At 40.5% G+C, this 11,737-nt stretch overlaps 1 protein-coding gene across 5 annotated transcripts in view; it reads right to left on the bottom strand.

The window, feature by feature from the left end:
- Window positions 1–3,023: 3,023 nt before the first annotated feature.
- Window positions 3,024–11,737, bottom strand: part of SLC39A12 (solute carrier family 39 member 12) — an 85,319-nt gene continuing 76,605 nt past the window's right edge. For 4 of the 5 annotated variants that reach the window (XM_060659231.3, XM_060659230.3, XM_060659233.3 and 1 more), the window contains one exon: window positions 3,024–3,612. In XM_060659231.3, the coding sequence (XP_060515214.3) occupies window positions 3,484–3,612 (129 nt within the window). In that variant the 3' untranslated portion in view covers window positions 3,024–3,483. The remainder of the gene's footprint in view (window positions 3,613–11,737) is intronic. The other variant, XM_078450381.2, reaches the window with a different exon arrangement.

The raw sequence follows: 11,737 nt of genomic DNA, 5'->3' as shown, positions 1-11,737 counted from the left end.
TCTGGGTTCTGGGCAGAGTGGTATTGGCCATAACGCATGAGCACACACGCAGAACCCTCTCGCCCTGAAGCACGCAGTACGGGAACCATCTCCCCAGGCCCAGCACTTGGCATCACAGCGACATGGTGACGTCTTCCATAAAGATGTCTGTTCACATAAGATTTCTGTGTGAGTTGCTCTTTTATTTTTCTCTTGGACCATTTCTAGCTCAGTGACGACAAAAGAAATCAATCACCAAGTAGAAATACAGCGGAATCCTAAATTTAGGCCTAGTAAACAGAAAGACTCTACGGTTATTGAGAAATCTGGCCTCAGGAAAAACGCCATTTACCCCGAATTTCAGGAACACGTGAATTTAGATAACTTCACGGGATGATGATGTGCAGCCATCCCAAATTGAGACTCTGCCCATATTTAGAAGGCGAAGAGTTGTCCTAATATTTTTATCATTACCCCTCAGTTTTGAGGAGAAGAGAATTGCTGGCAATTCTAAGATTGCTTGTGGCTGGAGGTCCCTCACGGGCTACGGGGTTGCTCAGTAGATTAGCAAGGAGCCAGCTCAGGGAGCAGAAGGAAGGAGTGCTGAGCCCAGAAAGGTGCCCCTTAGAAGTCATTACCCCCGTATCCTTAGGGTGACATCCTACAGATGACCTCTGATGGCCAGGACTCTGTTTACCATCAGGGCACTAGCTACAGGCTTGCAAAACGCTCACCGAGAACGTCCTTCCAATCACTCCAGCCCCTCTGCACCGTACCCACAAACTCATCCTAGAGGTCAAATTCAATTCACTCTCCCTGGAACGTTACGCTGTGAGTCGCTCACCCCCCAAATTGTAATTTAGCTAGCCCCAAACTGCGCTAGACTTGAACTTGAAATAATTTACCCAGCAGAACTTTCCCAATTAAATTGGCACAAACTCAGGCTCCATGTCAAAAATCAGAACTTGGGTCATAGAGACCAAAACGCAAATGGCACCAGGTGCTTCTAGCACACAGCCTCCACACCGTGTTGACCACAAAGGTGGTTTTGTTCGGCTACAAACGAGTGTCTTTTTTAACAAAAGAAGGGCAAAGCTCTAGGTGTCGCGGCTGCTTACCTTTAAGGCGACTATGAGTGCAAGTGCAGGTCTGTGGACTCCTCATCCAGTAACTCCTGTAACTGATCCTCTGCTCCGAGACCAGGAGGCAAAGGGAAAGGAGTTTCAACCTGGGAACGCTGGCCTAGTGTGAGGTTTACAGAGTGGTTAATCAACTTAACGGGAATCACACAGCCCTTGGGCAGCGGGGCTGTGTGCCTGCTCTTTCTCGAAGCCAGCTGTGGCTGACTTCTACCGAGCCGGCGGAGCTCCAGGAGTGCCTCAACGAGCAGCATCACGATCACCTGGAAGCCGTTCAAAATCAAAGTCTCAAACCCTACCCAGGCTCACAGAATCAGAAACTCTCGGGATGGGGAGGAACAGTCTGTGTTTTAGGAAGTCCCCTGGTTGATCCTGATGAGGCTTTTTGGGGTGACAGCGGGGTTCACGGGGTCCGGAGCCGACGGCCAGAAAAGAATTCTTGAAGTCGTCTTTGGTGCAAAAAGATGATTTTATTAAAGCACGGGGACAGGACCCGTGGGCAGGAAGAGCTGCCCCAAGTCCATGAAGAGACGCTGGTTATATACTATGGAGTGGGGGCGGGGGGGGGGGAGTCCAGGGGAAGTTTCCAGCGAGATTTTCATATGCTAAGGAAGACTCAAGGGATACTGGAGGCCTAGCTATTGTCAAGCTAGGGTTGTTTTTCCCTTTAGCAAAGCATTAGCATTAAGACACAGGGAGTTCCTGGAGGAACACCAAGTATTTGTCAATGGGCTGCAGGTTAGAAGGCAATTTAGTTCTATCTGCCATTTCCTTCTGCCTTTGTTCCCCACATCACTATGGAGGGGTGATGGAGGCTTAGATCCTGCAGGACAATGATCTCTATCAGTTAACCATTTGTTTTTCCCCCCTTTCCTTTGTTCTTGGGCAGCCAGGAGTGCCCAAGGAGTATCACACATCCCACCTGCTTGGGGAGGGGGGGTGTGGATGTTTGCGGCCTATCAGCTTGCCTTATGTTCCCTCCTCACTCTTACTGGATGCCACCATTTGTGAACTGCTGTACTTTGTCATGAGGCCCCCTGAAATCAGGCTCTAGGGACAACTGAAGAAGAAACCCGCCTCACTTTGAAGTCAAATAAAGGTGGTAGAAAAAGATCGAGTTTGGGTGGGACAAGGCAGAATATCTATTTACCGGTAAGAAAGGCAGGAGAGACGGATTGGATTGGTTGCTACGAGTCTTTTTGGCAGTCAAATGGGCCTTTTCCCTTGTCAAGATATATCATTAAAAAAATAAGAAAAATATTAGGCCTCTATTTTCCAAGAAAAATAACTAAAGCCGGGGTTATTTTCTATTTTAATAAATTGGCTAGGTTGTCAGTAACGTTGTTTGCACATTTCATGAACTTACCTACTGGAATCATGTTTAGATTTCCTCCCAAAAATATAAACTATATCACATTGTCAGTAATATTATATCCATAAGCACAATCTGTTAAAACTGTGACAGTGTAGGGGCGCCTGGGTGGCTCAGTCAGTTGAGCGTCCGACTTCGGCTCAGGTCATGATCTCAGGGTTTGTGGGTTTGAGCCCTGCGTCGGGCTCTGTGCTGACAGCTTGGAGCCTGGAGCCTGCTTCTGATTCTGTGTCTGCTTCTCTCTCTGCCCCTCCCCTGTGACAGTTTATGCATTGATCTACGGCCTGACTTAAGCTTTTGTTATTTAAAACATTTTTTTGAACTTCCCTTTTTGTTTCCAGTTCTCCTTACCTAAAACAGGTTTCATTTAGTGATTAGATAGAATGTTCATGTATTATCCTCTAGGCTTCCTGAGTTTGCTGATGTAACATCACTTATGAGCCAGTGGGCAAGGTTTCTAGAACTATACTATATTGGTTTTGCAAGAGTTGGTTCAGAATCTGACACTCAGAAACAGAAGGTAATACAAATCACCACATTAACACTAGGCTTTATTACATTTGTCTGTCATTTAGTTTCCTTGGGGTTTGTCATCTTACAAGCAGAAAAATATTATTGATATCACAGAAGCTGCAGCCAATTTATCCCAACAGGCGTCTGTCCACTTCAAATACTACAAACAAACGTTCTTTATTAGCAAAACAATATTGTTTGAAAGTTTCCCAGAATTAATTTAGAATTTCCTAATTACTAAAAAAGATACGAGTTCCATCATGGTGCTGGGGACTAAAACCAGAATTTCAATTGAGGGCAACGTGATCTTTGTATCCTAAAACAAAAGTGCCTTATAAAATTAATAACTTAATGAACTAAAAGACACATACTTTGTCTAAGATAACAATAATTAATTTACAATCACTATATAGAGTACGACAAAAGAAACAAAAGGAGGCCATATAAATTCGTTTTTTGAAGAAGTGTGAGACTCTTAACTTATATTTTAATATTTTGTTCATATATAGCCAACAGTAAGAGAGAAAGCCAACCTAGGGTCAATCCAAAGTTCTGCAGGAGAAACATCAACCAGGGTCGCCGTGTTTGAACATGAGTCATTTCAGGAAGCTAAAAAAAGAATAAAAAACCAGAATAAGATCCAGATATATTCACTGCTGGGAAAAGTTTGGTGGGAAAACATGAGACTGTTATTCAGAACCTAATAACCTTTCAAATTCCCAAAGCAGTTACAAAATGCTTAATACCTACTCCCAACCAAAATTTGAAAATGTAAGATAAATTAAGTCATTTGATTGCGGTTAGAAGAATCCTAGTGTTGCCAGAAGTCTTAAAATGACAGAGTTATCAACTGAAACCAAGCGCAATCCTTCTTATTTTTGTTTACTGTAAAGTAGACAATAGATGAAAAGTATTACTTTTGACTGTTCTGTTAGGTTTATGGAGCCATTAAACTTACTGGTTGTTACAAAGCACATATTTGTTTCCTTTCAAAGAGATCTTCAAGGTCTTTCTGACCTTCAGAACAATAAAGGAATCAGGCCCTAAAGCTACATTTTACTCTCCTAGAGGCGAGTGACAAGGGTTTTGTTTGTGAAATGGCTTTAACACCATTGAGAGCAAAATGTTCCTGGGAGCATCTAGGAACAGCACCTCAAGGTAGTATTTTTTCTTTCTTTTTTTTTTTTTTCACTTGGCCTTTATTATTTTTTTTAATATGAAACATTGTCGAATTGGTTTCCATACCACACCCAGTGCTCATCCCAACAGGTGCCCTCCTCAATGCCCATCACCCACCCTCCCCTCCCTCCCAACCCCATCAACCCTCAGTGTGTTCTCAGTTTTGAAGGGTCTCTTCTGGTTTCTTTTTTTTTTTAATTGAAGTACAGTCGACACACAATGTTACATTAGTTTTGAGCGTACCACCTAGTGACTTACCACCTCTATACCGGATGCTATGCTGGCCACAAGTGTAGCTGTCATCTGTCACCTTACAACGCTCTTACACCGTGGACTATATTCCCTGTGCCGTATCTGTCCTCCCTGTGATGTGTTTTTGTCTCACATTCTTTCAAATCCCTCACCCCGGGAAGGTGAGCGGAGATCTCTCGTATGACATAGTCATTTCTATTAGAAAACAGGCTTTCAGAACCTAATAACCTTTCAAATTCCCAAAGCAGTTACAAAATACTTAATACCTACTCCCTAGAAACCTAGAAAATTAGGTCAGCCTGGAGGGGAGACTTAACTCACCCATGCCATTGTTGACATTTTGGGTTGGATAATTCTTTGTTACGGGGGTTGTAGGACGCTTAGCAGCATCCCTGACTTCTGCCTGACATATGTCAGCTGTACCTCTGACCCCAGTTGGGACAACCAAAAATGTCTCCAGATGTTGTCAAATTTCCCTGAGGAGTAAAAATCACATCTGGTTGAAAACTGGGTTATTTACAGCAAGAAAAAGATAAAACATATAAAATGTGCAAGGGTTTTAGATTTACGGCAAGAGAAAACAGGTTGATATACTTTTTTTTTTTTTTTTTTTTTTTTTTACCTTGACATGTTTTTTTCAGGCCTGTACAAGAGCATCTGGAATGTTCTATTTCGGTATGCTTGAGATGGATATTTCTCCCTTTTAAAATTAGATTAATGGACAGAATGAAGATTAGGATTATTGTGTCCTGCTATCTTACACCCTAACATGGAGCAGTGGACTAGAAGGCAAAGTAGGATCCAGAAATGCTGTCCTGGGTGGATGACCTTAAAGAAATTATGTGTCCTATTGGTTTGTCTCCGCCATGGTTAAACATCAGGTTAATGATACTACTTGAGAGTAATACTATTTGGTTCATTATCTATTATAAACTCAAAATGAAATTTGAAAATCCATAGAATATTCCCAAAGAGCCAACAATTTATGGTAATCTGGAGGAATTAACAAGATACATGCATCAGAGTCACCCCATACATCTGATTCTCAATAGTTTGTAAGCAATTTCCAAGAGTTGACTCCAAGGCCAGACAACATGGGCCACCAGTTCCCTTCTGTCTCAATAATTTATGTTTCAGACCATCTTGGTGACACAATTAATTATGCCATCCCTGGTAACATAAAGGCTGAAGCTCTGACCGGCCTTATTTCCAAATACACTAAGGTATTGAGATATTGTGTAGTTCCCTCTCCTCCCTTTTTTTCAAGCAAGGTAATTAATGTTCATTTACAAGATGTGGATGAATTTACAGCTCATCTTACGTCCACTGTGTCCAGCACTACCTGATTGTTCATCTCTGATGAAGTAGAAGTGATTTCTAAAAAGATTTTCTTGGTAAATGCCCATAAAATGTGAATGATTTGCTGAACAATCATGCTGTTTTCAATGACTTGTTGAGAAAACTACTTCAGGCAAGACAGAAAGCAAGGTGACAAAAATGGTTCTGGTTCAAAAGATAGAACTTGAGATTTATTTTCAAACCACCAGTGTCTTCACCTACAATTGAGAAAGCTCATTTTCTAATTTTCATCTTTGCCTCAAACTTCTAGTCAGGATCTTTCGTTGGAAAGAAGTAGGTCTTGATTAGGTAGATTTAATAGCCAAAAACTCGTAGATACAAAAACACAGAAATTAAATGAGGGTCCTGGGACTTCCCGCAAAATCTCAATCAGTTTCTGTCATGACTCAATCCAAAGAAATGCCACAATTTTTAAAAACGATTGTTTGATCTATTGTTTTCCTCACTAGCCTGTTTGTAGACCGGCTGTTTGCTTGTAGTGTGTGACACACGATAGAATTGAATAAATGTGTTTATAAGAGCTTCCAGACTCTGTCAGTGGCCCCATTCCCAGGAAGAAAACCAAGAATCCTTTATTCTGAGTATGCACATGGCATTGTCCACAAGAAAACATCAGGAGGATTTTACAGCTCCAGGAGCCACCGTTCACATGAACTCAATGTCTTCTGGGAAGTTTTGCAACTTAAGAAGACATTTTGAAAATCCATAGAATATGCCCAAAGAATATTCCCCTGTGCATTCAGAAAGGGGAGTGAGCATGTTATCTCTAACCGATTCATGGGAAGCCAAAGCAAGCTTCCCGCCATCCCGACCTTGGTGGACATTTCTGAGGCACGTATATTGATCTCCAAGGGGCCTGGAACACATAGCCCCAAGAGAGTACACGGGGCAAACACAAACAAGACGGAGGGCCAAAGACGGAGTTGTTACAGTGTACAATCCTCTGTCTACTACAGTAATGAGATGAGCAGGCTTCTTGTCCTAGTTCTGACATCACATTCATGTGACTTTGAGTAAGTCATTATCCTCCTCGAGCCATGGTTTCCTCAGAACCAAAAGGAGTTAATAATTTAGCTCTCGCAGGATTATGAGGAGTAAATGGGGTGCAGGATATAAGAAAGGGCATGATAAAGTGGATGTAAATGAAAGTAAGTGCTGCATGAGACCTGTAGCCAGAGCATCCTGAAAGACTTCAAGGGAACGATGAGCTGCTAGAAGGCACACCCATCTAGATGGATGGCAAGATATCACAGAGTCGGGGCGCTTGGGTGGCTCAGTCAGCTAAGTGTCTGACTTCGGCTCAGGTCATGATCTCACAGTTCACGAGTTCCAGCCCTACATCAAGATCTGTGTTGACAACTCAGAGCCTGGGGCCTACTTCAGAATTTGTGTCTCCCTCTCTCTCTGCCCTTCTCTTGCTCTAGCTCTGTCTCTGTCTCTGTCTCTGTCTCTCTCTCAAAAATAAATAAACATTAAAAAAAAAAGACTAACCTTGTAAGCCTATAGAAATGGACAAACAATGAAAATCAACATTTAAAAAAAGTTTAAGGAGATTCTCATCTTGATACGGATCATCTTGATTTGGATGATCTATCTGAACTTTGCACGTTCGCATGTAAGTGGATTTTGGTAAGAAAATCAAGCTAAGCTTGCTTTTGAGAAAATACTTGGCTTTTTTTGGGATGATTATGGATGAATATATAAATTGTAATATCTCTTGGATATGCACCAAAATACCAGAGAGTCTCACAAAAAGTCTTTCCAAAAGACACAAATGTAAAATGCCAAATCCCAATCGTGTCTGATTACAACATTTCACTTTCTTTGAACTTACCCACATTTTTGTTATCATTTCAGTCAGTAAATTTTGAAGGGACATAAAGATATATATGCATTCATTTTTAAGAGTATATATTTTGTTTTTTTCTTTTTAAAAAATTCCTGACATGAGTTTTAGTGCTACCCATTTTCCCCTGGATTTCAAGAGAGAAAAGTCCCTTTTTCCCCTAGGGCAATTAGATTCCCTTATTGAATAATTTTACAGATCCTGATTATATCCTAAGACTAGAGGGGGTGAAATGATGGATAGAGTATGTTAACAATGAAGTAAAAGGTCAGGAAAAAAGAGAAATGTTAGCAAAACACTTTTGCCCGGAGATAGAGCTAAGAGATATGTTTTTTAGATTGCTGCCAGAAATTTGGAAATCTTGAAGCAGAAAGCAACTTTCTTTTTTACCTCCATGTTTAGCAAATTCCCCAACTCAAATCAGTGGATGCCAAAATATGACAGCCAAGGAATTGTAATGTTCTGGCAAAAAAGAAAAAGAAAAAGAAAATCTTTACCTAAAAGCCTTTTAACATGCTTTTTTTTTTTTTTTTCAAATTTGAATCAGACACTGGAGACCAATTCCCTAGATGGACCAAGTCTACATGGTGACTGACCTATCTGTAGATATGGTCCCTATATTTCTATTAACTAACTGAGATGTAGGTATGTCAACCAAACCTCTGATTAGAATTTCTGGACATTTAGAAAGTGATATGAAGCACATGATTTATACTTGAGTCAGTCTCCATAACTGTATTCATAGTCTTAACTTTTTAAAGGGAATGCTCACGGAGAATGTTAGAACACGTGAGGAAAGAAAGTGGATAAATTCTAATGTCATGTGCCTTGTAATAATTATATACTAGGGAGGACTTATCACAAAGGAGGACGATCTATAAAACATTCTCTAGAACTAAGATTTTTTGTCTCTCCTTACACATCAAAGCTGCAGAATCTTGCTGTGCAAAGCCTTCTCTGTCTACTTCTATCTGTAATCTGAAACTGGTTTCTTGTGGGTATTAAAGATCTATCGCTACATATTTCAACATTTACTTTCAGTACAGATCACAAATGTGTGTACCGAAAAAGAAAGTTCAGCATCCAATGCTTCTACAAAACACCGAAAAATCAAAGTCCTTTCGTTATTAAAAATTTATAATTTAAATATAAATATTCAACATTCACTTATTTAAAAAAATTTTTTTTAATGTTTATTCATTTTTGAGAGAGAAAGAGGCAGAGCATGAGAGGGGAAGGGGCAGAGAGAGGGAGACACAGAATCCAAAGCAGGCTCCATCCAGGCTCTGAGCTGTTAGCACAGAGCCCGACGGGGGGCTCAAACTCACAAACCATGAGATCATGATCTGAGGCGAAGTCAGGCGTTTAACCAACTGAGCCATTCGGGTGCCCCTCACTTATTTTTTAAAAAGTTTATTTATTTATTTATTTATTTATTTTGAGAGTGAGACAGAGAGTGTGAGAAGGAGAAGGGCAGAGAGATAGGGGGAAGGAATCCCAAGCAGGCTTTGCAGTGTCACTACAGAGCCCCAACATGGGGCTCGAACCCACAAACCATGAGATCATGACCTGAGCTGAAATCAAAAGTCAGATGCTTACCTGACTGAGCCACCCAGGCGCCCCTCAACATTCACTGAATTGAAGACATTTGGTGATGTTTCTTATGAAGGTAAAATTGTAATTTAAATGTTTTTCCTCTCTCAGGAATACGTAGCTTTTGACATTATTAACTTTCAAGAGAAATAATTTGCTTCTCCATTCCTGAGGCTCTCTTGATAACTGACTTACACCATCTTCTTTTCAGAAGGACCCTAAAACCCATTCATTATGCACATGGAGTTAGGTATGCATTTGCATTTGCTAAAAGGAGTCACTCTCGTTCCTAAGAAATATGATGAGAGACAAAACCTCAGAAACGTATTTTGTAGGCTATCCTAGTAATACTTACTCTCACTAGGGGCACCCACTCCATAGGTTGTTCTGATTGTCACATTTTTATTATTTTTATTTTTTTAAGTTTATTTATTTTGACACAGGGAGACAGCAAGTGAGTGTGAACGGGGGAGGGGCAGAGAGAGAGGGAAAGAGAGAGAATCCCAAGCAGGCTCTGCGCTGTCTGCACAGAACCCAACATGGGGCTGGATCCCAGGAACTGTGAGATCATGACCTGAGTTGAAATCAAGAGTCAGACACTTAACCAACTGAGCCACCCAGGAGCACTTGTCACATTTTTAAAGAACTTAATTGTGTCTTTGCAGAAGACCCACATCTGAGAACAAGATGGAAGTTTGTTAGTGAAAGTCATGTTTTGGCCTTTTTTTTTTTTTTTTTGGTAAAAAAGATGAACAAACTGAAAATCAACAACTGTTCTCAGATATGACAGAAAAGTGAGGTCCAATGACTGACCCAAACATTGGAAAGAAAGTCAAGTGAATATACAGAATCACAACTTACCTGAGCAGAAACCTACAGGAAGAAACTTTTGTGGGACCCAATAAGCCAAGGTAGGGAAAAAGAAACACACAAACCTGTAATTGACAAATTATTACAGGCTTAGTGTAGACAAGCCTAAGAATTAAAAAATTTAGGGGGACCCTAAGTCTCAGAGGGTCCCCACACTTTTGTTGATTTTACTGCCAGGAGCTCTACCAAATTCTCAACTGAATATTGGCGGGGGGGGGGGGGGGGCGGGGAATCCCTTTGTGCTTTTATCAGGAGGAAGATAAAGAAGCCATTTTGAAATCCTTTAGAGATTCTGATCTTAACAAGGATTTCCCTTATGAGAAACTATTTTATCAAAGTCTAACCTGCTGGAGTTTTATCAGAGCCTAGGGAAGGGAAGTCCTCAACTTCACCCCACTCTAGACATTTTCTTCCACCTAAAGGGGGAGGAGGCAAGAAGGCAAGAAGTTCACAGTCTGGAAGCACAGGCTCCCCACAAGACCAAGACCTAATCAAAGAACTATGGAAGGCTCCCCTTCTCTCCATGCCTTACCACGATATTACTACAGGACTCTTGACCACACAATTCCTTTTACCCAGTACAACAGGTCGTGCTTTCAACCAAAATAACATGAATTACTAGAAGGCAAAAAACACAGTTTAAAGAGACTGAACAACCTTCGGAACCAGAGTCAGATACAGCAGGAAAGTTGGCATAATCAGGCCAGGAATTAAAAAAACAAACAAACTGTGACTCATACGGTAAGGGCTTTAATGGGAAAAGTAGACAACGGAAATGATAAAAGATAGATAATATAAGCAGAGAGATTCTTCTAAAAAAGAATCAAAAAGAAAAGTTAGAGATGAAAAACACTGCAAGAGAAAAGAACAATGATGGGCTCATTAGTGTACGGGACATAGCTGAGGAAAAACTCTGACTTTGAAGCTATGACAATAGAAACTTCCAAAACTGAAAAGCAGAGAGAAAAAAGACCCCAAAAACCCAAAACATAATATCGAAACCATGAGAGAAAACGTGTAATATAGATGTATTGGTAATATCAGAAAAAAAAAAAAAAAAAGAGAGAGAGAGAGAGAGAGAATGGAAGCAATATTAGAAGCAATAATGGCTGTGAATTTCCCCCCCAAAAATATCAGGTACCAAATCCCAGCTCCAAAGAAGCTCAGAGAATAGCAAGCGGAAATGTGCCTACAAAACAAAACAAAACAAAACAAAACAAAACAAAACCAACCAACCAACAACAAGCAAACAAAAACAAAACACCCTTCACGTAGGCATATCATTTTCAGACTTTAGAAAAACAAAGGTAAGAAAAAAACCTTAAAAGATGGCAGAGTAAAAAACAAAAACAAAAACAAGCAAGCAACCAAAACCAAAACCAAAACCCAAACAAAAAACTTATATAGAGAGGAGCAAGGACAGAATTATATCTGAATTCTCCTCTGAAACTATGCAAGAAAAAAAAAAAAAAGAGTGAGAGAAAATGTTTAAAGTGTTGAGAGAGAAAATCACCAAGTTAGAATTCTGCACCTCCAAACTTTTCCAAGAGTGAAAGGAGGGAGCGCCTGGGTGGCTCAGTCAGTTAAATATCCAACTCCTCATCTCGGCTCAGGTCATGATTATACAATTCGTGA

This window comes from Panthera onca, chromosome B4, assembly GCF_046562875.1.
Source record: "Panthera onca isolate mPanOnc1 chromosome B4, mPanOnc1 haplotype 2, whole genome shotgun sequence".
Taxonomy (NCBI): domain Eukaryota; kingdom Metazoa; phylum Chordata; class Mammalia; order Carnivora; family Felidae; genus Panthera; species Panthera onca.
This window is presented reverse-complemented; position numbering and strand designations above follow the sequence as displayed.